The sequence below is a fragment of the Quercus lobata genome, chromosome 9, assembly GCF_001633185.2.
Source record: "Quercus lobata isolate SW786 chromosome 9, ValleyOak3.0 Primary Assembly, whole genome shotgun sequence".
Classification (NCBI taxonomy): domain Eukaryota; kingdom Viridiplantae; phylum Streptophyta; class Magnoliopsida; order Fagales; family Fagaceae; genus Quercus; species Quercus lobata.
The window spans coordinates 23,005,487-23,031,517 of NC_044912.1; the positions used below are offsets into that span (position 1 = coordinate 23,005,487).

At 36.1% G+C, this 26,031-nt stretch overlaps 3 protein-coding genes and 1 pseudogene across 4 annotated transcripts; all 4 read left to right on the forward strand.

Annotated features, from left to right (window-relative positions):
• The first annotated feature begins 2,977 nt into the window (after positions 1-2,977).
• LOC115960446 (inositol-tetrakisphosphate 1-kinase 1-like) lies at positions 2,978-7,405 on the forward strand. Its single transcript, XM_031079365.1, has 2 exons — positions 2,978-4,576; positions 6,514-7,405. Exon 1 carries the CDS (start codon positions 3,212-3,214, stop codon positions 4,325-4,327), a length of 1,116 nt encoding a protein of 371 aa, XP_030935225.1. The 5' UTR covers positions 2,978-3,211; the 3' UTR covers positions 4,328-4,576; positions 6,514-7,405.
• A 980-nt stretch (positions 7,406-8,385) lies between these two features.
• On the forward strand, positions 8,386-9,601 carry LOC115961411 (annotated as a pseudogene).
• A 2,693-nt stretch (positions 9,602-12,294) lies between these two features.
• Positions 12,295-13,609, forward strand: LOC115960390 (inositol-tetrakisphosphate 1-kinase 1-like). The gene has a single exon (XM_031079273.1). The coding sequence runs from the start codon at positions 12,383-12,385 to the stop codon at positions 13,457-13,459; it is 1,077 nt and encodes a 358-aa protein (XP_030935133.1). The 5' UTR covers positions 12,295-12,382; the 3' UTR covers positions 13,460-13,609.
• Positions 13,610-15,032: 1,423 nt separating this feature from the next.
• Positions 15,033-19,120, forward strand: LOC115962243 (inositol-tetrakisphosphate 1-kinase 1-like). 2 transcript variants are annotated; one of them, XR_004085373.1, is made up of 2 exons: positions 15,033-16,574; positions 18,814-19,120. XR_004085373.1 is itself a non-coding variant. In XM_031081143.1 (1 exon), exon 1 carries the CDS (start codon positions 15,383-15,385, stop codon positions 16,382-16,384), a length of 1,002 nt encoding a protein of 333 aa, XP_030937003.1. In that variant the 5' UTR covers positions 15,033-15,382; the 3' UTR covers positions 16,385-16,722. The 2 variants fall into 2 exon arrangements, 1 of the variants encoding a protein (XP_030937003.1); XM_031081143.1 differs by lacking the exon at positions 18,814-19,120 and having other exon boundaries at positions 15,033-16,722.
• The last annotated feature ends 6,911 nt before the right edge of the window (positions 19,121-26,031 follow it).

A 26,031-nucleotide genomic window follows, 5' to 3' on the forward strand; every position in this document is an offset into this window, starting at 1 on the left:
TATTATTTCTAAGAAAATATTTCATATTTATATCCAAAATTAAATAATAATAATAATAATAATAGTTAGAGAAGATTTATGTATTCTAGTTCTACTGAAGATATTTAGTATGACCTTCAGTATCAAATGAAAGACGTGTAACGTGTTAGCGACTAATTATTTTTATATAAGTTATTTATTTATTTATTAAATTTTGATTCAAATAATGTGAAAACATTTAATAAAAAATACATTTTCCTATATTTTACTCGATGATAATTGATACCTTTCATGGTCACAGCAGCACGTTGCAGGCCTCGATCACACCTCTCAGCTGCACCACGTCATTGCGTTCGTTGTCCGCAATAACAACCTTCTCAGAAATCCAAATCTCCCAAAAAAAAAAAAAAAAGGTCAAAACACACTTAGAAGTAAATCAACCCTTAAAAATTGAGGCCCTGTTTGGTTTGTCCTATTTTCATTACACATCACTTAATTTTCATAACTCATCACTCATTTTTCGTGGGACTCATACTAGTTGCAGCTGTTTGGTTTGATTTCTATTCTCAATTTCCATAACTCATAACTCAAAAAATTGAGTTAGAGTTATGGAAAATGAGAACAAGTTTTTGGTATTTTTGGATTCTCAAGGCTGAGTTACGATGACAATTTCATAATTTTGCTCATTTACTTGGGTCTCACATGTATGTATTGTCAACATTAAAGTCAGAGTTTCACATGCATTACAATAGCTCAATCACTGTGCACACACCGGACTTATGTTATTCCTACAAGTTTTCTTTCATCTCTTTCAAAATACAATCTCTCCAAATTGAAGAGAAAATTAGAGTGAAAAGTGAAAAAAATATTTAGACAAAATTATCCTCACCTCTAATTAACGTTTCTTGCTTTTTTTTATTCTTGCTTTTTTTTATTCTTGAAGCTCCAAGCTAAAAGAAATGGCTTTTTGTTTTTGTTTTCTTTGGTTTTGTCAGGGTTTCTTCTTCTTTTCCTTCTTCTTTTTTTTTTTTTTTTTTTTTTTTTTTTTTTTTTTTTTTTTTAAATTTTAATATTTTTTAAGAAAACATTTTGGATGATTTCTTATGCTATTATTTGAAAGGTCCACTTTCATTTGTATGCAATTTTTTTTAAAAGTATAATGTATTATTTTTTGTTTTATTTAAGGAATAATGATAAATATATACAAATCTTATTTTTAGCTAAACCAAAAAGTTTTTCATTCTTCCACTTTTTCAGCCTCGCAATTAAACACAAAAGAAAAAAAACTAAAAACTTTTCTAACCTTCTTCTATTTAGGGATGACAATTTTTCTCCGCCACGCTTAACCCGTCTCTCCCTATTTCACCCCGCACGGGTTTTCCTTATCCCGCAAAGGCGGTGGAGTGGATGGGGTAAGATTTTAGCCCCGCATCACAGGGCGGGTCGGGGATGGGTTTAGACTTTATAGATCCACCCCGCCCCGCCTCTCCTCATCCCCGCCCCGCCCCGCATTACTAAGAATTATAATTATAAATTTTTCATAACCTTAAACCCTACTATTTAAACAAACATATTAATATTAACATATTTTATTTTACCCAATGTGATTCTATATTTTTATTTTGTTATGTGTTATTCTATGAGATTTTTTTTTTTTTTTTTAATGATTATCATGTTAAACACTTGGATAGATTATTCAATTTTTTCTAAAAATTGATTTGAGTTAGTGGGATAAATTTGTAATTTCAAGTATATTTTTATTAATGAAATAAGTTTCATTAAAAAAATTATATTAATTGTAGGGTAAATTAACAAAAAGTAGAGTTTTATAGGGTAGAGCGTGGCTTCACAGGGCTCCAAGGAGCGGGGATGGGTGAGAAAGTATTCCCATCAAACGGGACGGGACGAGGATGGGATGAAACAAAACCATGCGGGACGGGACGAAAACTCGGCGAAAATGGGTAATTACCCATCAAAATCGAACTATTTAGTTAATAGGGTCCGTTTGGAAACATATTGGCAAACTAGCAACTCGAGCCTCTGAGGCTCGATTTTGAGCCCCTAAATCGAGTTTCTAAGGCTCGATTTTCATGCGTCGTTCCTCTCTGATGTGGCGCTTTGTCCAGGTGGCATCAACATGAAAATCGAGTCTCTAAGACTCGATTTACATTTAAAACGAAAACAAAAAAAAAACTAAAGGGCAGCAGGAAAAGAAAGCCCAGAAACAGAGAAGAAAACCAGAGGAAAAGAAAACCCAGAAACAGAGAAGAAAGCCAGAAAACCACAACGCGTTCATCAGAGAAGAAAGAAAAAAAAAAAAAAACCCAGAAAGTCGCGCGGCGAGTCGCGCGGCGAGGCGACCTGGGTCGCGCGCGGCGACCTGGGTCGCGCGCGGCGACTGCGACCTGGGTCACGGTGCGGCGACCTGGGTCGCGCGCGGCGACCTGGGTCGCGCGCGGCGACCTGGGTCGCGGTGCGACCTGGGTCGCGCGGGGCGACCTGGGTCGCGCGCGGCGACCTGGGTCGCGCGCGGCGACCTGGGTCGCGCGCTGCGACCTGGGTCGCGCGCGGCGACCTGGGTCGCGCGCGGCCTGGATCTGTCGCGCGGCGACCTGGTCGCGCGCGGCCTGTGTGTGTCGCCATTCCTTCTTCTTCTTCTTCTTCTTCTTCTCTTTTTTTTTTTTCTTTCTTTCTGCATTTTCTTTCCGCTGTTTCTGCATTTTGGGTTGCATTTTGGGTGATTAATATTTTATTTTTCGGTGGAAATCGAGTCTTAGAGACTCGATTTTCATGTAGACGCCACCTGGACAAAGCGCCACATCAGAGAGGAACGACGCATGAAAATCGAGCCTTAGAAACTCGATTTAGGGGCCCAAAATCGAGCCTCTAAGACTCGAGTTGCTAGTTTGCCAATATGTTTCCAAACGGACCCTATTAACTAAATAGTTCGATTCTGATGGGTAATTACCCATTTTCGCCAATCCTTCAGACTCACCCCGTCCCATTGCCATCCCTACTCCTATTATCTATCCTCCCACTTTTTCATTGTCCTACCAAACGGAGCCATAGTTGACTTTCCTTTAACTCATTTCTTCTAGCTTGGAGCTTCATCTCTTCCCAGAATTGGGTAATGAATTTGAGTGTTGAGATATGAAAATTGAGTACTCTCTAAACCAAACAATTTTCCCTCTCTTTCTTACTTTCTCTCTACCCAAACACAAATTAAATAAAAATGTCTTCTCCATCTCCATGTTCTTCTTCTCGGTCTTCTCAAAGGTACCGCATAGGCTACGCTCTTTTACCCAAAAAAGTTCAAAGCTTCATCCAAAACTCTTTAATCAACCAAGCCAAACAACGCGGCATCGATCTCATCAAAATCGACTCCACAAAACCCTTAACCCAACAGGGACCGTTCGATTGCGTCATCCACAAACTCTACAGCAGCCCCGATTGGAACGACCAATTGCAGCAACTCTCTCTCCATCACCCAAACGTCGTCGTAATCGACTCTCCGGAATCCATCGAGCGTCTCCACGATCGAACCTCCATGCTCGATGTGGTTACCAGCTTGAAAATCCCTAAAAGGAACCAAACGTTTGGGGTTCCAAAACAGAGAGTAGTGCATGAGTCTGAGAATCTTATGGATTCGATTGAAGAAGCAGGGCTGAAGTTTCCGTTGATAGCGAAACCGGTAACGGCCGACGGCAGTGCCACGTCGCACGAGATGTCCTTGGTGTTCAACGAGAACGGGTTAAAGAAATTAAAAAAACCAATTGTGATGCAAGAATTTGTAAACCATGGCGGAGTGATTTTCAAAGTGTATGTGGTGGGAGAACACGTTAAATGCGTGAAGAGGAGATCGTTGCTGGATATATCTGAAGAAAAACTGAATAGTACGGCGGTGGATGAGGGTTTGTTGTTGTTTTCACAGATATCGAATTTGGTCGCAAAAAATGAAGTTGGGGGATGTTCTGAGCTGGAGAAGGCTGTTATTGCGAGAAATAAAGGGAAGGGATTTTGTTGCTCTGAAGTGGATGAGCTTGTGGAGAAGGCGGAAAAGCCACCTTTGGAGTTTGTGATGGAGTTAGCCCAAGGGTTGAGGGAGGCACTGGGGCTTAGGCTTTTTAACTTTGATTTGATTAGGGATAGTCGAGATGGGAATAGGTACTTTGTTATTGATATCAATTACTTTCCTGGGTACGCTAAAATGCCCGACTATGAGTCGGTTTTGGTGGACTTTTTTTGTGATCTTGTGGAAGAGAAGAGGAGGAAGGTGGAATTGGGTGTGAAGGAGAATCAAGAGGTGAGATGTGGTGAGATTGAAGAGAAAAATCACTTGTGTGAGTAATGCTTTGTGTGTGTGTTAATAAGCAAGGTAACGCGGTTGGGTTAAGCATTTATGGTTTACTCAGCTGAATGGATCAAGTCTTGACGCACAAGTACCTTTTCGGCTTTTTGTGTGAATTCCATATATTGTTCTGATTTCGCCAGAAGGAGGTACCTTTCAAATAGTTGAAGGCTTGAAGCCCGAATTCAATCCACCTTTCGGTTACTTGAAGTGCTAATTTAAGGGAAATGTTTTGCCAAGCATGTTCAGGTTGGATACTTGCACACATTTTTATAGGCCACAGAAAACGTTAGCAAACTGAATGCATGAAGTTTACTATTTCTTTTATATGTTGCCATCTATTTATTTCTTGCATTGGAATGGATTAGTCATTTTGGTGAATCTGTAAATAATTTAATAACCAATGGGTTGTCTTTCTTTTCCTACTTCAACTATGGTTGCTTTCTTCCACACACACATACAGAGACAGGGAAAAAAAAAAAAAACACCTTGGCTGCTTTCTTTGTTATTTTGTATAGTATGATATTTGCTTCAGTTGTACTGGGTTTGCTTGAATAAATGTGTTGTAAATTTATTCCCATATTAGCATGAATGAGTTCCATTCTGCTTTCTTTGGTGTATTGAAGTTTCTAGACAGGGTGAGTCTGAGTTTCATATTCTGCATCTTAACTCTTGGATCATTATAAGAGTGATATTCTAGAGCTTTTTCAATGGGTGGAATTTGTAGTTTTTTCATTGAATTTAAGCTTTTTCAATTGGTGGTTGGGGAAGGAGGAAATTTTTTCTCCTTACGTATTTTTGAATGAGGCAAACACTTCATGAAGTCAGTATTCATGGGCAAGAATGCAGCATTATGGTTGATGAAGAATATAGAACACACGGTGGTCGGAATCAATCCCAAACAGTTTTTTACGCTTAGGGAAGGAGATACTGCATACACTTTGCAGCGGGGATCAAACTCCTTTGGTCAGTTCCTTTTAGTGTCTGAACTCAAAGTTGGCGGGCATAGAAGATCTGTCATAATTCCTAGAGGCAAAGCACAAAATGGTTGGAAGGTCTTTGGGCTTGAACTGAGGAAGATGTTGGAACCTGACCAATATGCTTCAGGTGGTTCAGGCCAGGCCAAATTTGTGTCTCAGCCACAAAGGAGAATGTCGGGGTTTCTTCCCTCTCGGTCTTTTGTTGAGACACTGAAGGGTCAGGTGCAGCCAAGGGTTGTGACTCAGTCACAACATATTACAACCAAGGATAAGGATAAAAATATGATTTAGGGGGAGTTTGTGGAGAGGCAGAATCAGTCAAGGGGGTTGTTGGCGATGAATCCGAAACTTACAGGTGCTAAGCTGGGGGATATTCCGGTGGGCAAGCTTGATACAATGGTGGTGGGAGGAAGGGATAGGAGGGAGCAGTGCATTAATGTGGATACAAAATTAGGTGAGCAAATTCTGGTAGAAAATAGGAAACGTATCCTAGTAAGATTCAGTTTGAATTCAAAATCAAATGAAAATGGGAAGAGGAGTGATATAAGGAGATCATGTTGGATAGGGAGTGGTTTAATTGTGGAAGTTGATGTGAAATGAAGGAGATGGGTTTCCTGGGATAGCAATAAGGGGGGGAGTAAAAAATTTTAAATGGGTAACACGGGCTCAAATAAAGGATGTGGTGGGCCTAGACACCAATTGTGACCAACAGGTGGGCTTCCCTAACTTAGAGCTCACATTTTTATAGGCCACAGAAAACGTTAGCAAATTGAATGCATGAAGTTTACTATTTCTTTTATATGTTGCCATCTATTTATTTCTTGCATTGGATTGGATTAGTCATTTTGGTGAATCTGTAAATAATTTAATAACCAATGGATTGTCTTTCTTTTCCTACTTCAACTATGGTTGCTTTCTTCCACACACACACAGACAGGAAAAAAAAAACACTTCGGCTGCTTTCTTTGTTATTTTGTATAGTATGATATTTGCTTCAGTTGTACTGGGTTTGCTTGAATAAATATGTGTTGTAAATTTATTCCCATATTAGCATGAATGAGTTCCATTCCTGCTTTCTTTGGTGTATTGAAGTTTCTATAGTAGAGATTGTCTACAGTCTTTATTTTAGATCTACATAACATGGGCTAGATATCAATTTTTAAAAGGGATTAGTGGTTAAATGCATTTTTTTTTTATATTCTCCAGACATGTGTTGAACAAGCAGGCAGCTGTGTCACTGAAGTATTTGTGTCCATATGTGTTGGCAAGGAATACCAGGGTGTTTGCCGTGTCTCTGCTTCCTAGGATCCATCCTCTCTTCCAAAAACAGAAGCTTAAATAATAAAATTTGTTGTTTTGGGAAAAAAAAAAAAGGAACAATATTTCATCTCCCTTATGTTTCCCTTTAAATTGAAATCAATTTGATAAAGTCTAGGAAGAAATTCTAAAATTTAGGAGGTTCAATGGTTTTTGCTGAGCTAGCTAATTTTGGTAAATTTTTATGGAAATGACAGTGAGATTTTGAGACATTTTCTTTTGTCGTAACTGGTTTCCTATTTGGCCTGCGGGCGAACTTCTCATTTATTATTTAGGGCATTGTTTCTTGTGGTATGTTTTACAGGCTGCTGCATAGATGAGGTCCCTTCTGTTCTAATCTTATGTTAAGCTTCCTCTTTACCTATTATAAAATAATTGTGAAGGAAGTTTTTGTTAGTGACTGTCCTCTGTCCAATGCTAGACTCTGATCTTCATACTGACTGTGGACTAGCATTACATTATTCTGAGTTTGTTACTTCCCTTTCTTTTTTCTTTTTCTTTTTTTCTGATAAATATTTAAGTTATTGGAAAAATAAGATGCTGGTATCAGGGTTTGGTCATTCTAGTAGCATCTTACTGTTAATATAAATGGGAAGGGAGTGGGGGAGGTTAGTTAAGTATTTTGTCAATCTTATATTTGATTTCCGATTTTGGGTGTTCCCAGCACGATGGTGTTCTATGGAGTTGCAGTGATTCCATTGTGATTTGATGACATGTAATCCATTTCCAAACGTTAAACATGATAAATGACTTCATTTATTTTTGGGGTCATTTTTTGGCACTCCTGATTGTATCTTAAGCTTCCCTGTTCAGTAATGTGGGGCATGTACCTTCATGACCAAATTTTTATGGATTCTGCTATTTCAAAATCAATTGGAGATCTTTGCAAAGATGTGGTGACACTTGGTAACACAGTTTTCTTGTAGTTATGGTATTGGCTTAATGATGGTGATGCATCTGGTTTGGTTATAGTAACGTCTGAAATTTTCAGTGCCTTGTAAGTTTAGTAGACGTTTGAATCTTAAGTACTCGATTACATACTCAATGGCACTGAGCATCAGTCTCCAGTCTTATGGTCAAGAATCTCCTAATCTGGTTCTTGCTCAATGGCAATGATCATTGTCTCGATGGTTACTGTCTAGAAATAGGTCCGACCTCGTTATAATAGAGGGCCCGTTGAGCAAGATTACGGACATATGTATTTACTATCTTTTTATTTCTGAACAAAATCAATACTTAAACGTACTAATTATTGTCTTATAAAAAAAAGAAAGAAAAGAAAAGTATTACTTATTGTAGTAACTCTATTCCTTGTGATAAACTGAGCTCTGTGGAAGATGTACAGGAGCTTCTTGTATTCACATACAAAGGTAGTAACAAGCTTGTTAGGAGGTGATTATGTTTCAGATAAAAGGCATTTTTTACTTTTGCAGGATAGACAGGCTTGTAATAAGAAGCACATTTTTGTTGGACTATTATTGAACCAGAAATTAATGCCAAGGAAAGGGAAGAAGATAGTCTTTGATGATGCACTCTGATGTGAAGACACGATTTTGACAAAAAATGTTGATTCTTTTGTTACAATTTTTTGTAATCCTTGGGTATCGTTTCTAAGAAAATATAAAATAAATAAAAAAAAGATTTAGGAAGAGGAAGATTTATATATTCTACCCGAAGATCCCTTCACAGCAGCACGCAGAAAGTCACTGCGTAGCGTTCCTTCTCCGCGATAACGTTGAATCCAAGTCGAAAGTCAAAACTCTGAAACTGAGCTAATCAACACTCTTCCTGTTACTGTACAAATTCAATTTTCCCTTTCTCATTACTTTCTCTCCTTCCAAGCAGAAAATAAAAATGTCTTCTTCATCTTCAATGTACTCCATGGGGTACGCTGCTTCCCCCATGAAGGTGCAAAGATTCATCCAACTCTCTCATCAATCAAGCCAAACAACACAGCATCGATCTCATCAAAATTGACCCTACCAAACCCTTAACAAAACAAGGACCCTTCGATTGTATCATCAACAAACTCTACAGTCCTGATTGGAACCACCAATTGCACCTACTCTCTCTCCATCACCCAAATGTCGTCGTAATTGACCCGCCTCAAGAGTATGAGTCTGAGAATCTTATGGATTTGATTGGAGAAGTTGGGCTGAAGTTTCGGTTGATTGCAAAACCGGTATTGGCTAATGGCAGTGCAGAGTCACACGAGATGTTCTTGGTGTTAAACAAGAACGGGTTAAAGAAATTAAAACAAACCACGGCGAAGTGATTTTTAAAGTGTATGTGGTGGGAGAACACATTAAATGCGTGAAGAGGATATCGTTGCTGGATATATCTGAAGAAAAACTGAATAATATGGCAGAGGGTGAGGGTTTGTTGTTGTTATGGCAAGTTTCAAATTTGGTTGTGAAAAATGAAGTGGAGGCATGGTTTTAAAAACCGAACCGGACATAGAACCGTTTTTTTTTTGAAATTTCCAGTTCAGCCCCGGTTTTTGACCGGTTTTTAGCCAGTTTTTCGGTTGTTGACCGGTTTTGGGATTTTTAACCAGACCGGATTGGCTCCCGGTTCTCGATTGAACCGGTTGGTCCGGTCCGGTCCGGTTTTTAAAATAGTGAGTGGAGGGATGTTGTTCTGAAGTGAAGAAGGTTGTTGAGAAGGCGGAAATGCCACCTTTGGAGTTTGTGATGGAGTTAGCCAAAGGGTTGAGAGAGGCAATGGGGATTAGGCTTTTAACTTTGATTTGATTAGGGATAGTAGAGATGGGAATAGCTACTTTGTTCTTGATATTAAATACTTTCCCGGGTACGTGAAAATGCCCTATTATGAGTCTGTTTTTGTGGATTTTTTCTGGAATGTCGTGGAAAAGAAGAGAAAGAATAGTGATGGGGAGGGGGAATTGGATGTGAATTCGAAGGAGAATCAAGAGGTGAGAAGTGGTGAGATTGAAGATAAAAATCTGTGTGAGTAATGCATGAGTGTGTGTGTATAAGCGAGGTGACTCAGTTGGCTTAATCATTAATGGGTTTGGCTCAAGAATCTGGATGGTGTATGTTGACCAATGCTTTACTCAGCTAGATGGATCAAGTTTTGACTCTCGAGAACCTCTAGACTTTTTGTGCCAATTTCATATATTATTTTCACTGAGCCACATAGAGGTACCTTTTGGATACTTGAAATGTTAATTTAAGGGATAAGTTTTGCTCATGTTAGGATACTTGCACATATTTTTATAGGTCGCCAAAAAATGATAGCACATTGAATGCAAGAAGTTTGCTATTTCTTCCCTATGTTACCATCTATTTATTTCTTGCATGGGAATGGATTAGCCATTTCATCATGAATCTGTAAATAATTCAAGAACCAATGGGTTGTCCTGATTTCTTGATTATTATGCATAGTATGATATTTGCTTCAGTTGTCCTGGTTTCTTTAATAAATAAGTGATGTAAATTTATTGCCATATTAGCATGAAAGAGTTCCATTCCGCTTTCTTTGGTGCATTGAAGTTTCAATAATAGGGATATAGGAATGAGAAAATTCTTAGATACTCCTGAAGTACAGAGAAATGATGTTCCATTCTCTTATATTTATGGTAGACTCTACCGTAAATTTAATGAATACACCCCACTATAAATGTGAGTGGAGAGAGCACCATTTCTCCGTGTTCTAAGAGTACCTCAAAATTACTCATAGGACTGATACATGACATCTAACGTTCTTTATTTTAGATATGCATAATATGGGCTAGATATCAATTTTAAAAGGGATTAATGGTTAAATGCATAATTTTTTATATTCTCCAACCACGTGTCGAACACTCAGTCAGCCATGTCCATAAAGTATTTGTGTACATTATGTGTTGGGCAAGGAACACTAGAAATTTAGATGCAGCACCCGTCCAATTTATAAGAAAGAAGTGAAAGACACCTTCTAAAATCAGCTTGTTTTTATTACTCATGCTTCACAGCTTTATTCATTCTTCACTATCCAATTACAACCTCAACTGATAACAACAAATAAACTTAACTGCTAATAAACCAAAATACAAGTTGAACCTGCACCTACTAAATATTCCTAAAGACGAAGAAGTCTTCATTTGATAACCTTATGACATACTAAGAAATTTAATCTAACTATCATCAATTAACTGATGCCTCCATGCTGATGCTAGACTCCCTTCAAGTATTGGCTCTATCTTGGCAACCTGATCTACAACAGCAAAATCAACCTGAGCAAGCTACAATTCCTTCTCCATCTACCCCTCAATGAGAAATTTTCCTCAATCTTCATTCCTAGAGAATTGCTCTTGTTTAGTCTCTTTTGCAAACTCCTGAAGGATTAAGCAAAACAATATAAGAACATCTACTCTTGCATATAGACCAACATTAAAAGGGATAAAAATATAGGTCAAATAAAGAAACAAATTAAGAAACAAGGATAAAAAAAATAAAAAATAAAAAGCAACAAAAGAAAACACAACAAATTAATAACCCTCCAAAAGTACATGTCCTACTCCCTTACCCCATAACTGTCCATAACAATAAATATGAGAGAGCTACAGAACTTACAGGTAGGAGGTACAGAAACACCATCTCAATGTGCCTTGCATGTGAGCTTGATTTTTTTTTTTTTTTTTTTCCTTAGAGTTTGATTATTATTTTTCCTAAGCTGTTTGACAGAGAGGAGCAAGAGAGAGAAATGATGGAGAAATTTCGCTCAAAATTGATCATGTGCCTTGCATGTGAGCTGGATATGTTTCACTTTAGGTTTTTGCCACCTAGCCTAGTATGCAATAACTCCAGCAACTTATCTTATAGCAAATTTTGGTGAAAATGGCCAGATATCATATTTGGGCGAAATATTTAACAATCTATCACTGTTTTATAACTCGAGTTTTATATGTAAATCGAGCTCCAAAAAATCGAGTTCCTTAAAAATGTCCTAGGGTGGCATTCGCTAATCTGGTATTTTTTAATAAAAAAATTTATATAGAACCCGAGTTCATGAAACTTAAATTCTTTGTCATATAAAAATTTTAACATAGAACTCGACTTTTATAAACTCAAATTCTTTATTATACCACACATGATAGCTGATGGCCTACTGCCCCCTTTTTTTTAATATATGCACTTGGCTCATTTTATTTCTTTTGTTCCAACTCTTGTCTTACTTCTATTTTTCATACACGCACATGGGAGACAAGAGAAGACAAGACAGAAATATTGGTGTGTGAATGTCTCTCTCTTCTCTTCGTTTTCAGATCACGTCGGAGCTTATCTCCCACTTGTTCCTTTTATTTTATGCACAACAGCTAAGAACAGTAACCGAGATAATACAACAAAAGAAACAAAATTGAAAGTGTTTAGAACACACCACTTGCTCAAAAATTTAAAGAATATTAATTGTGCTTATCTCCTACTTATTCGAATTTTTAAAGAACTCTTGAAGTTCAAGTTTTATATAACAAGAAATTCGAATTCCACTTGGAACTTTTAAATTTTTGCTAATTGATTCCTTCACAGCAGCAAATATGCGGGACCCGATAACAACCGTTCGCTGCATCCCATCATGGCGTTGGTTCTCCGCAATGAACGGCTGTATTTCGCGTTGGTTCTCCGCAATAACGACTTTCTCATAAATAAAATCAACAACTCAAAACACTGAAACTCAGCTACATCAACTCTTATAAATTGAATTTTCCATCTCTTACTTTCTCTACTCCCAAACACAAACTAAAAAAAAAAAAAAAATGTCTTCTCCAACTCCATCTTTTTGTCCAATGTACCGCATAGGCTATTCTCTTTCCCCCAAGGAAGTGCACAGCTTCATTCAAAACTCTTTACTCGACCACGCCAAACAACGCGGCATCGATCTCATCGAAATCGATCCCACCAAGCCATTAACTCAGCAGGGACCTTTCGATTGCATCATCCACAAACACTACGGCCCCGACTGGAACAACCAATTGCAACAACTCTCTCTCGATCACCCAAACGTCGTCGTAATCGACCCGCCGCAAGCAATCGAGCATCTCCACAACCGTGTCTGCATGCTTGATGTGGTTACCAGCTTGAAAATCCCGCAAGGGAACCAAACGATTGGGGTTCCAAATCAAAGAGTACTGGACGAGTCGGAGAATCTTACGGATTCGATTGAAGAAATAGGGCTCAAGTTTCCGGTGATAGCGAAACCGATATCCGTCGACGGCAGTGCCAAGTCACACGAGATGTTCTTGGTGTTCAACGACAACGGGTTGAAGAAACTGAAACTAAAAAAACCAATTTTGATGCAAGAATTTGTAAACCACGGTGGAGTGATTTTCAAGGTGTACGTGGTGGGCGATCACGTAAAATACGTGAAGAGGAGTTCGTTGCCTGATATATGCGAGGAGACACTGAATAGCGTAGCGGAGGATGAGGGTTTCTTGTTGTTTTCGAAGATATCGAATTTGATTGCGAAAAATAGTGAAGCGGTGGGAGGTTCTTCTGATGAGGTGGATGAATACTGTTGTGAAGTGGAGAAGCTTGTGGAGAAGGCGGAAATGCCGCCTTTGGAGTTTGTGATGGAGTTAGCCAAAGGGTTGAGGGAGGCAATGGGGCTTAGGCTTTTTAACTTTGATTTGATTAGGGATAGTAGAGATGGGCATAGGTACTTTGTTATTGATATTAATTACTTTCCTGGGTACGTGAACATGCCGGAGTATGAGTCTTGTTTTGTGGATTTTTTCTGTGATGTTGTGCAAGAGAAGAGGAAGAAGAATGGTGATGGGGAGGTGGAATTGGATGTGAAGGAGAATCATCATGAGGAAGAAGAATTGTGTGAGTAATGCATGAACGGGGTGACAAGGTTGGATTAATCATTACTGGGTTGTTTGGGTCAAGAATATGGATCAAGTTCTGACTCTTGAAAACCTTTATGCTTTTTGTGTCAATTCTATATATTATATTCACTGCGCCACATGGTGGTACTTTTCGAATACTTCAAGTGCGAATTTAAGAGATATGTTTTGCCAAGTATGCTGTATTCATTTATTTATTGAAAGTCTCAAAAATAGATCGGTTTTGTTCAGTTATGTGCACCAGTTTTATGTTAGAGCTGGTGCTACTATTAATCGTATTCACACCACTGTCTGAGTGGAAGCAACAATATTCTAATTAACTTGAAGCAAGTCTAACCATATCCCAGAAACATAAATATATATATATCTGAAAGAGAGTAATATGTGAAAGAAGAGGCGAGGTTGAAATTGAAGGGTTATTTTACTTTTATAGTATTGCACAAATTATTTTATCTGAGAAAAAGCTCCATTACAAGGAATTTTTGTTTTTGTTATTTTAGCAAGGCAACTTTGTGATCACATGTAGCAGCAATTTTGTTAAAATTGTCTTTAATTCCTATCATATTGAAGAGTAACTATATATATATCAAGTATAAATATAATAGCAATGAACGAGATTCTAAATAGCTTAACTAATAAAAATTTGTTTTGATATACAAAAAATTAATTGATATATTAACTTAATGATAAAAAATAATCACTATGAACTGAAATTACTTCTTATTTATTTTTTAAAAAAATTATAGCCACAAAAGGCACTAGAGATACCATAAAAAAAAAAAAAAAAAAAAAAAAAAAAAAAAAACTAAACTAAGAATAGGTTAAAATCACTTGGAGTCTATCAAAATTGACCTAATTAATTCTTGACAAGACCAAATCACTTTTTTGATATGATTTGCCTGTGCATCACATGGATTAGTGATTTATTAACCAAATAAATATGATAAGAAGTAAGAACTACACTTTTATGGGACCCACCTCATATAGAGTTTGCTGATATGGCATGAGAATTGGACAGAGTATGAAAAATGTAAGGTACAAAACTTGAGAGGAGTAACCTGGATGGGGTCATTCATGGATCCAAAAGTTTAGGTTGGAAGTTAAAACTCGAAGAATACTGAAATTATTATTATTTACTAGCCTATGAGCACGCAAGCGAGGCTCTTCTATTTTTTTGGAAAAGTTAATAATTTGCATTCGTTATAATTTGGGAGTACTATATTTTTCAACTTCAAATAATACATAAGGGTGCGATGAGTATTATGTGTTTGCAAATAAAATAATTTTTCATCACATCTTTGGATTTTTTTTATTATTAAAGAATGTAATAACCTCATATTATAATAGATATAAATTATTAACTTTTTTATAAAAATAAAATAAAACTAATATAAATAAAATAAAATAAAAAATAACTTAAAAATTAATTATAAAATAAGATGTTAAAATAAATAAATAGTATTTTAAATCGGTAAAAGCTAAAATCTGTAGCTTTCTACAGCTATTCATGACAATAAATATGTGTGAGAAACGTTAAATTGACACAGAAATTTCACTCAAAATTAATCATATGCCATAATGCATGTAAGCCGGAAATGTGTCACTTCAGTTTTTTGCCATCTATCTCAGCATGCAGAAACTGCAGCGACCTCAAGTAATGCAATGCAGCAAATCCTTGTCCGTCAATTGATACCTTGAGTCACAGCAGCACGTATGCGGGACCCGATAACACCTTTCGGCTGCACCTCAGCATCGCGTTCATTCTCCGCGATAACAACTTTCTGTCACAGATATCCACATCAAATCAAAACTCAAATCACTGTCTGCCGTTCATTCTCAAAAACACTGAAAACGAATTGAATTTTCCCTCTCTTACTTTCTCTCCTCCCAAACACAAATTAAGTAAAAAAAATGTCTTCTCCGATGTACCGCATAGGCTACGCTCTTTCCCCCAAGGATGGGCAACGCTTCATCCAAAACTCTTTAATCGATCAAGCCAAACAACGCGGCATCGATCTCATCGAAATCGACCCCACCAAACCCTTAGCTCAACAGGGACCGTTCGATTGCATCATCCACAAAATCTACGGCTCCGATTGGAACAACCAAGTGCAGCAACTCTCTCTCCATCACCCAAACGTCGTCGTGATCGACCCGCCGGAAGCAATCGACCATCTCCACAGCCGTGCCTCCATGCTCGATGTGGTGACCAGTTTGAAAATCCCTCAAGGGAACCAAACCCTCGGGGTTCCAAATCAGAGAGTATTGGAAGAGTCGGAGAATCTTGTGGATTCGATTGACGAAATAGGGTTCAAGTTTCCGTTCATAGCGAAACAGGTGTCGGTCGACGGCAGTGCCAAGTCACACGAGATGTTCTTGGTGTTCAACGAGAACGGGTTGAAGAAACTGAAACTGAAAAAACCATTTGTGATGCAAGAATTTGTGAACCACGGCGGAGTGATTTTCAAGGTGTATGCGGTGGGAGATCACGTGAAATGCGTGAAGAGAAAATCGTTGCCGGATATATCTGAAGGGACACTGAATAATATGGCGCCGGAGGAGGGTTTGTTGTTGTTTAAGCAGATATCGAATTTGATTGCGAAAAGTGATTCTTCTTCTGAGGTGGAGGGATATATTTCTGGAGTGGAGAAGCTTGTGGAGGAGGCGGAAATGCCGCCTTCGGAGTTTGTGACGGCGTTAGCCAATGGGTTGAGGGAGGCAATGGGGCTTAGGCTTTTTAACTTTGATTTGATTAGGGATAGTAGAGATGGGAATAGCTACTTTGTTATCGATATCAATTACTTTCCTGGGTTCGCTAAGATGCCCGAGTATGAGTCTGTTTTTGTGGACTTTTTTTGTGATGTTGTGGAAGAGAAGAGGAGGAATGTGGAATTGGAGGCGAAGGATAATTAAGAGGTGAGAGGTGGCGAGATTGAAGAGAGCAAAGGTGACGCGGTTGGGTTAATCATTGATGGTTTACTGAGCTGGATGGATCGAGTTCTTGACTCTCAGAGTACCTTTTTGGCGAATTCCATATATTGTTTAGGCACCTATCAGATAGCCCTAATTCAAAAGCGCTTATTCAAGGGATAAGTTTTTCCAAGTATGTTTTACCTATCAAAATTGAATGTATGAATTTTGCTATTTATTCTATAAATTGCCATCTATTTATTTCTTGCATTGGAATGGATTAGCCATTTTGGTTAATCTCTAAATAATTCAAGAAACAATGGATTGTCTTCCTTTTCATACTTCAACTACGCTTGCTTTCTTCCACACACACACATAGACAGGAAAAAAAACACTTTGGCTGCTTTCATGATTATTTTGCATAGTATGATATTTGCTTCAATTGTCCTGGTTTGCTTGAATAAATAAGTGATGTAAATTTATTGCCATATTAGCATGAATGAGTTCCATTCCGCTTTCTTTGGTGTATTGAAGTTTCTATAATAGGGATATAGGATTGATACATGACATCTACAGAGTCTTTATTTTTAGATCTGCATAACATGGGCTAGATATCAATTTTTAAAGGGATTAGTGGTTAAATGCATAATTTTTTATATTCTCCAAACAGGCAGGCGGCAGTGTCCATAAAGTATTTGTGTCCATATGTGTTGGGCAAGGAACACCAGGGATTTTGGTCTTTGTTGTGTGTCTGCTTCCTAGGATCCATCCTCCCTTCCAAAAACAGAAGCCTAAAACATTTTTTTGCATTGCCCTTGTTCATCAGGAGCTTTCATATCCAATCTTCAGCATCTAAAATAGCATAACATTAATGACTGTATGCATTATGAATGCTAAGTAATGGAAATTTATAAATAAATTTCCAAATTGGGGAAAAACGTAGAAACATTTGAAGCTCTAAGGGCAGAACTAAAACTATGCATCTACTCTGCTTCTGTCTCTCTCATTCTCTATTTACTTTACCTTATTTCCATTCTACTCTGCTGCGTTCTTCTTCCAATTTCTTTGTGGTCAAGAGATGAGGAGAAGAAAGAAGACAAAGTATTTGTCAATTCATTAAGAAGATTGAAATAAAAACTCCTAATCTAGTCACTTAGCAAGAGGAAGGAGTTGTCAATGCCTTAAGCAGATAAAATTAACTTTACAATCAGATCACTTAGCTTCCAAACCTGTGATTTCAAATAGTCCCTGCTGATCTGCCTTGTAATTTAATCATTTAACTTCAAAATTTGTGATTTCTTGCCCAGTCCCTGCTGCTAATGTGTTGATAGGATAACTTCTGATGATGGTTTTTTGAAAGTCTTCCAATGTAATTTGATGCTCATATGGCTGATAATATAGCTGCATCCAGGTTAGTGTATTGGAAGGAATCTTCAGAGTGTTGAAATTAATAAACGTTAGATGGTACTTGGGGATTAGTCATAGGGTCAATTTGTATTTGACTAAATACTGGCAAGTTTTGGTGATTGTGTTCAACTGTGGTGTGAGTGATTGGCAATGTTGGTTCTTGTGAATAAGATTTGAGGAACTGGGTGGGATGTGTGCATCCCTGTCTTTTGAGAGGGTAGTCGTGGGCTAAAGAATAAGATTTTGTTGGGAAAGAAAAAAGGAACAATATATCATCTCCCTCATGTTTCCATTTAAATAGAAATCAATGTGAAGAAGTCTAGAAAGAAATGCTAAAATTTAGGAGGTTCAATGGTTTTTGCCGAGCTTGCTAATTTTGTAAAATTTTGATGGAAATGTCAGTGAGATTTTGGATACATTTTCTTTGGAGTAACTGGTTTTCTATTTGGCCTGCTGGTTACCATCTCATTTATTATTTAGGGCATTGTTTTTTGTGGTATGCTTTACAGGCTGCTGCATAGATGAGGTCCCTTGTGTTCTAGTCTAATGTATAAGCTTCCTCTTTACCTATTATAAAATAATTGTGAAGGACGTTTTTGTTAGTGACTGTCCTCTGTTCTTCGTACCGTGTGTGGACTAGCATTACATTATTGTAAGTTTGTAACTTCCCTTTTTTTTTTTACTAATAAATATTGAAGTTATTGGAAAGATAAGGTGCTGATATCAGGTTTTTGTCATTCTAGTAGCATGTTACAGTTAAAATAAATGGGAGGTTCAGCATTTTGTCAATCTTATATTTGATTTCTGATTTTGGGTGTTCTATGGAGTTTCTGTGATTCCATTGTGATTTGATGACATGTAATCCATTTCTTCTTTCATCCCCTACCCCAAACATTAAACATGATATATGACTTCATACTTTTTTCTTTGGGGTCATTTTTGGCACTCCCGATTGTGTCTTAACTCTTAAGCATCCCTATGATATACAATGTAGTAAGTTGAATAGCTTGGTCTTCCCTTTTCAGTAATGTGGGGCATGTACCTTCATGACAAATTTATAAGGATTCTGCTATTTCAAAGTCAAGAAATTGTAGATCTTTGCAACGATGTGGTGACTCTAGGCAACAAAGCATTCTTGTAGTTCTACTCTTTGGTGTTTTTGTAGATTTTGAGTTATGACAACAAAGTATTCCTGTAACCTTATAACTTATAAGACGTTTGAATCTTAAGTACTCGATTAATTGTAGGATACTCGAAAAGCATATGCAATGCCACTGAGCATCATCTCAGTGGTGTTACCTATTGAAGTATCTAGGTTCTAGACGGAGGAGAGTGTTCTTGGACTTCAATAGTAAAAAAACGAAAGAAGAGTAAATGTAGGAAAGAAGAAAGAAAATCCACTTTAATAGTTTAGTAAAAACATTGTGGGCTTGAATCTGACATCCATCTTGAGAAATGAGGGGCTTGGATTTGGAGGTCCAACTCCAAATGCAGACCTCTCAGAGCCCTATGACTTTTTCTATCTCTCCTCTTCCCAAATGTTATCAGTCTCCAGTCTTATGAATTATGTTTAAGAATCTCCTAATCTGGTTCTTACTCAATGGCACTGAGCGTCATCTTGATTGTTACTGTCTAGAATTTCAATTGCTGGGCTCTCCTGTTTATTTGTTTTTTAATTTTATTTTTTCTGCGAAATTTCGAAATGACATGGAGGAGTTTTGACTTATGGTTTTAAAAACTGGACTGGATTGGTTGGCTTAAAGAAAAATCAAGAAAAATCGGAAATCATTAAAAATTGATTTGGGCCGGTTATCATTAAAAACTGAACATTAAAGAAAAAGCAAGAAAAATCGGAAATCAATGGTTCAATCGGCAAAACCGAGAATTGGTGCGGTTAAACTGGTTCTTATAACTGAAAAAAAAAAAAAAAAAAAAAAAAATGTACAAACTTCTTAAGATCTGAACTGAAATGAGATCTGGGAAATCTCAAATATGTGGGTGAAAATAAAATAAAGTGAAAACTTTTGTTGGATGAAATGTATTGAGCCTTTGATTGGAATTACTAAATGATGAGAAAGAACTTGTCTTGAGAGAGATAGAGAGAGAGAGAGAGAGATGTCGTAATGTCTTTCCGAAAAGACTGTGGGGGAAAGAGGACTGAAAAGTAAAAGAAATTTGAATCTGATCTGAAGTTAAGTGGTAACGTGTGGTGATAAATTTAGGGGAAAAAAAGAAGAGTAAACTTGTGTGACACTATGACTAAAAACGGAATTGACTTGTCTAATCATTCTGTCATTTATGTTTACGTTTTCGTTTTCGTTTTCCTTTTTTTTTCTGGGTTCCTTGAATAAATAGCTAAAAGATAAAGTTAAATTATTAAACTATTATTTATAAAAATAAAAATATGAAGCTTAAATAGCAAACTTTATTTTGTCAACAACTACTAATTAGAAAAAAAAGGCTTTTAAAAAAAAAAATTTAAATATAGCTTATGAAAATTCAAAATTCACATAAAAATTATTTAAATATTTAAATTATATTAATTATGATACCATTGGTTCGATCACTTTTCTGACCCCAGTTGGACCAGCTAAATGATAACCAATCTCATTTTTCAGTTCTTTGTTCGTTTTGGTTTTTAAAATTATTTTTGAGTGCACAAAATTGTTTGACAAAATAGGATTTTTTTTTTTTTTTTGGGTTCATTTTCTTTTTGAGGAATTAACTTGAGGCATGCAATTTTCACTTACAAAGAGGTTATAATTATGGTATGCGCAAAATGTGAATGTGAATTTCCAGCCTTCTCTACAAACTAAAGTACCATTTAACTCAGGCTTAAACTTCAAATTCCCCTATAAGGCTATACCCTCAACTATAGATTAAAAAGAAAAGTATCATTTAACTAGAATTAGAAATTTTGATTATTTGACCAATTGGAGACGGAAAGAGTGCACAAAGAGGCATCAAAATATTGGATATTGTTATAGGGGACAGCCGAAAAAATGAGGTTTTATTTATTTATTTATTTATTTATTTATAAATTTTTTATTGATAATTTGATAATTAAAGAAAAGAGGACATGAACTACGGATATCTCAATTGAAAATATCAAAACATTTCAGTTGAGTTATAACTTACAAGACTCTTGATAAAATTTCTATTTTATTGGTCTAAAAGGTTTATTCATGTTATAGTCCTCCTCGCAACACTTGGTCCTGTCCTACTATCTCCATCCAATTAAATCTGATTTTTTTATCTTGGTCGAAAAAAATTTCACATGTAATACACTAATACATTCCCGCATGGACTTCATGACCATTATACGTATGGTTTTTACGACTCGATAACGTCATTTTTTTTGTTTTGTTTTTTATTTATTGTTTTTAAATTATGTAAAATAAAATAAAAACCATAGAAGGTTCTAGAATTTCGTGTGTGGGTATTGTCATTTATGATAATTGGTTGACCGTGTTCAGAAATCTAAGTCGTATCTCTTGGACAATTGGGGTTATGACCATTCAAAATGGTCCCATATTTTTAGATCCTACTGGTAAGAGAGCTATGCTCGAAACTTGCTGAAATAAATGGGAACTCTACAAAGGGATTAACTTTTATCATTGTCTAACCTTTTTGTTATAACAAAAAATCAAAGAGAAAGCTGGGAATAGCATGCCCCTACTTGGAAAAATGTATATTAAATGGAACTATGTTATTCGTATTAAAATTTAATAAACGAAAGGCATGTGTATAAAATAATTATTCACTAGTAAATGTCTTTCATTTGTTAGTAAAATAGTTATTTTTTGTAAACATGTCTCTCACTTATTAAATTTTGATACCGCTGACGTGATATCATTTATTATTAAATAATTTAGAGTTTCTTTAAATTAGAAACTCTAAATTATCAAAAGAAAAAACAGTGGGTTAATCCCACATTGGAAAATGAGTGTGAGTTAAAGAGGTTTAAAACCTCTGTTGTATATTTAAGAGTTAGGTCATTTTGGATATACATCACTGTAAGTTTCTTTAAGACTTTCTCTCTTCTTCCCACGTGTGTGTTAAAAATATTTAGTATTTTCAAAAAAAAAAAAAAAAAAAATCTAGAGTTTCTCATCTGCCGAGTTGACAACTTGACAAAATACTTATCTTTATTAAAGAGGAGATATGTAGTTTACATTCAATTTCACATTTCCATTTTCATTGCAGCATCTCGATCAAGTAGTTTTCAGAGTGAATAGTCATTTAAAACATTATTTTGTGGACATATACTTAAAAAATTAATTGTCGATTTCACTGTCACAAGGGCTGGGCTTAGGGGTGTTATGGTTCTTTCAAACCCATAATTAGGGGTGGCAAATGAGCGAGTTGGGTCATAAATGGGTTGGGTGTATAATTACCCATTTATCCATTTATGACCCATTTATATATAAATTAATTATCCATTACTAACCCAACCCATTTAATTAGTAACCCACCAATTTAACCCAATATGACCCAAATATCTCTAAAACTACTTGAATACCCTCTTGACCTCCAAAATACCCATAACTACCTAAAATGATGCAAATACCCCTAATCTTCCAAAATTACCAATATACCCTTGGACATCCAAAATTATCCCCAAAATCTCTAAAATTAGCAAAATACCCATGAAATTTCTAAAATGACCAAAATACCCCTGATATCTCTAAAATCACCAAATATGCTTAAAAACCACTAAAATGACCAAAATACCCCCCTGAAACCCAAAAAATGACCAAAATACCCCCAAAACTCAAAAAATGACAAAAATACCCCCGAAACTTAAAAATTACCAAAATACCCCCCAAAACCTAAAAAATGACCAAAATACCTCCAAAACCTAAAAATGACCAAAATACCCCCAAAACCCAAAAAATAACCAAAATATCCTCAAAACCCAAAAAAATGACCAAAATACCAACAAAACCTAAAAATGACCAAAATACATTCGAAAACGCAAAATTGACCAAAGTACCCCCAAAACCCAAAAAATGACCAAAATACCCCCCTAAAACCTACCCCCAAAATAACCAAAATACCAAAATGACCAAAATACCTAAAAATGACCAAAATACCGAAAACGCAAAATTGACCAAAGTACCCCCAAAACCCAAAAAATGACCAAAATACCCCCAAAACCTAAAAATTACCAAAATACCCCTGAAACCCAAAAAATTACCAAAATACCCCGAAACCTAAAAATGACCAAAATACTTCCAAAACCCAAAAAATGGCCAAAATACCCCCGAAACCCAAAAAATGGCCAAAATAACCCCCGAAATCCAAAAACTAACCAAAATAGTCCCAAAACCTAAAAATGACCAAAATACCCTCAAAACCCAAAAAAACGACCAAAATACCCCGTAAACCTAAAAATGACCAAAATACCCCTAAAACCTCAAAAAATACCAAAATACCTCCGAAACTCAAAAAATACCAAATACCCTTGAACCCAAAAAATGACCGAAATACCCTCGAAACCTAAAAATGACCAAAATACCACCGAAACCTAAAAAATTACCGAAATACCCCAAAACCTAAAAATTACCAAAATACTTCTGAACCCTAGAAATTTACCGAAATAACCCTAAAACTAAAAGATGACAGAAATGCCCTCGTAACCTAAAAAATGGCTAAAATACCCTTAGAATCTAAAAGATGATCAAAATAACCCCGAACCTAAAAAATTACCGAAATTCCCTCGAAACCTATAAAATGAATGAAAGACTCTTAGAACCTTTAATTTGTAAAAATATCCTTGAAACATCCAAAATACACTGAAACCTCTATTTCAGTAATTTTAGATGTTTCAGGTGTATTTTGGTCATCTTACATGTTTAGGGGCATTTTAGTCATAATTTGGGTTTTAGGGGTTTTTATCGATCATTTTTTTAGGTTTTGGGGTTATTTTGGTCATTTTTTTAGGTTTTGGGGGGTATTTCGATCATTTTTTAGGTTTCAGGGTATTTTGGTAATTTTTTTAGGTTTCTGGGGTATTTCAGTTATATTTTAGGTTTTAGAGGTATTTCGGTCATTTTTTAGGTGTATGGAGTATTTTGGTAATTTTTTTGGTTTAGGGAGTATTTTGGTAATTTTTTAGGTTTAGGGTGTATTTTGGTAATTGTTAGGTTTTGGGGGGTATTTTGGTCATTTTTTTTTCGATTTTTGAGGTATTTTGGTCATTGTTTTAGGTTTTGGGGTTATTTTAGTCATTTTTTAGGTCTTGGGGTATTTTAATCATTTTAAAGATTTCAGAAGTATTTTGGTCATTTTTTAGGTTTCGGGGGTATTTTTGGTAATTTTAAGGTTTCAAAGGTATTTCGGTCATTTTTAAGGTTTAGGGGGTATTTTGGTCATTTTTTAGGTTTAGGAAGCATTTTGGTCATTTTTTGGGTTTTTAGGGTATTTTGGTAATTTTTGGGTTTTGGGGATAGTTTGGACATTTTAGAGGTTTTTGGGGGGGGGGGTATTTTGCTCATTTTAGAGGTTTTGGAGGTATTTTTCTCATTTTGTGGGTTTTGGGGGTATTTTGGTCATTTTTTGGGTTTTGAGGGTTTTTGGTCAGTTTTTGGGTTTTGGGGATATTTTGGACATTTGAGAGGTTTTGGGGGGTATTTTGCTCATTTTAGAGATTTTGGAGGTATTTTGGTCATTTTGTGGGTTTTGGGGGTATTTTGGTCATTTTGTGGGTTTTGGGGGAATTTTGTTCATTTTTTGGGTTTCGAGGGTATTTTTGTCATTTTTTGGGTTTTGGAGGTATTTTGGTCATTTTTAGGTTTTAGGGGTATTTTAGTCATTTTTTGGGTTTCAGAGGTATTTTGGTCATTTTTTGGGTTTTGGGAGTATTTTGGTCATTTTTTGGGTTTTAGGGGTATTTTGGTTATTTTTTGGGTTTTGGAGGTATTTTGGTCATTTTTAGGTTTCAGAGGTATTTTGGTCATTTTTTGGGTTTTGGTGGTATTTTAGTAATTTTTAGGTTTTAGGAGTATTTTGGTTATTTTTTTGGGTTTCAGAGGTATTTTGGTCATTTTTTGGATTTGGGGGTATTTTGGTAATTTTCAGGTTTCGGGGGGTATTTTGGTCATTTGTTGGGTTTTGGGGGTATTTTGGTCATTTTTTATTTGGTCATTTTTTTTGGTTTTGGGGGTATTTTGGTAATTTTTAGGTTTGGGGGGGGTATTTTAGTCATTTTTTTGGTTTCGGGGGTATTTTGGTCATTTTTTGGGTTTTGGTAGTATTTTGGTTATTTTTTGGGTTTCAGGGGTATTTTGGTTATTTTTTTGGTTTTAGAGGTATTTTGATCATTTTTAGGTTTCGGAGGTATTTTGGTCATTTTTTTGGGTTTTGGTGGTATTTTAGTAATTTTTAGGTTTTAGGGGTATTTTGGTTATTTTTTTGGGTTTCAGAGGTATTTTGGTCATTTTTTGGATTTGGGGGTATTTTGGTAATTTTTAGGTTTCGGGGGGTATTTTGGTCATTTGTTGGGTTTTGGGAGTATTTTGGTCATTTTTGGGTTTCATGGATATTTTGGTCATTTTTTTGGTTTTGGGGGTATTTTGGTCATTTTCAGGTTTTGGGGGGTATTTTGGTAATTTTTTTGGTTTCGGGGGTATTTTGGTCATTTTTTAAGTTTCAGGGGTATTTTAGTCATTTTCTAGAAATTTAGATTTTATGTTGTTTATTTAAATTTTAGATGGGTTTAGTGGGTATTAGTGGGATTATCCATTTAGACCCATCTAATTAAATAACCAAATGGATTTTTTACCCATTTAACCCAAATATTCAAATGGGTTGGGTTAAGACTTATCCAAATAAGGTGGGTAATGGGTGGGTTCATGGATATGGATAAAAATTGCTACCCCTACCCATGATGTCCTTGGGCCATCCTACCTAGCCCTACACTACACTAAGAAGGTTCAAGGCAGTAGAGTCGGTCCAGCATGGGGACACGTACACTAAGAAGAACGAAGTGGTGCATTACTAGCTAGCATTGTCATGCATAAAGACAAGAAGCACATTTCAAGATAGCACTACCTTGCAAAACGCAAGGACCAATCTCCCACGTACATCAATTAAACTCCTTCATAGAACGAGTATAAAAGAAAACTAATGTTTAAATTGGAGGGGTCCTTAATCTAGTCTTTGAAAGGAAACTTGTGTTTTTGAATAAATTTTAGTCATAAGCATTAAATTGTTTCACCTGCATTTTCAGTGTTATTAAT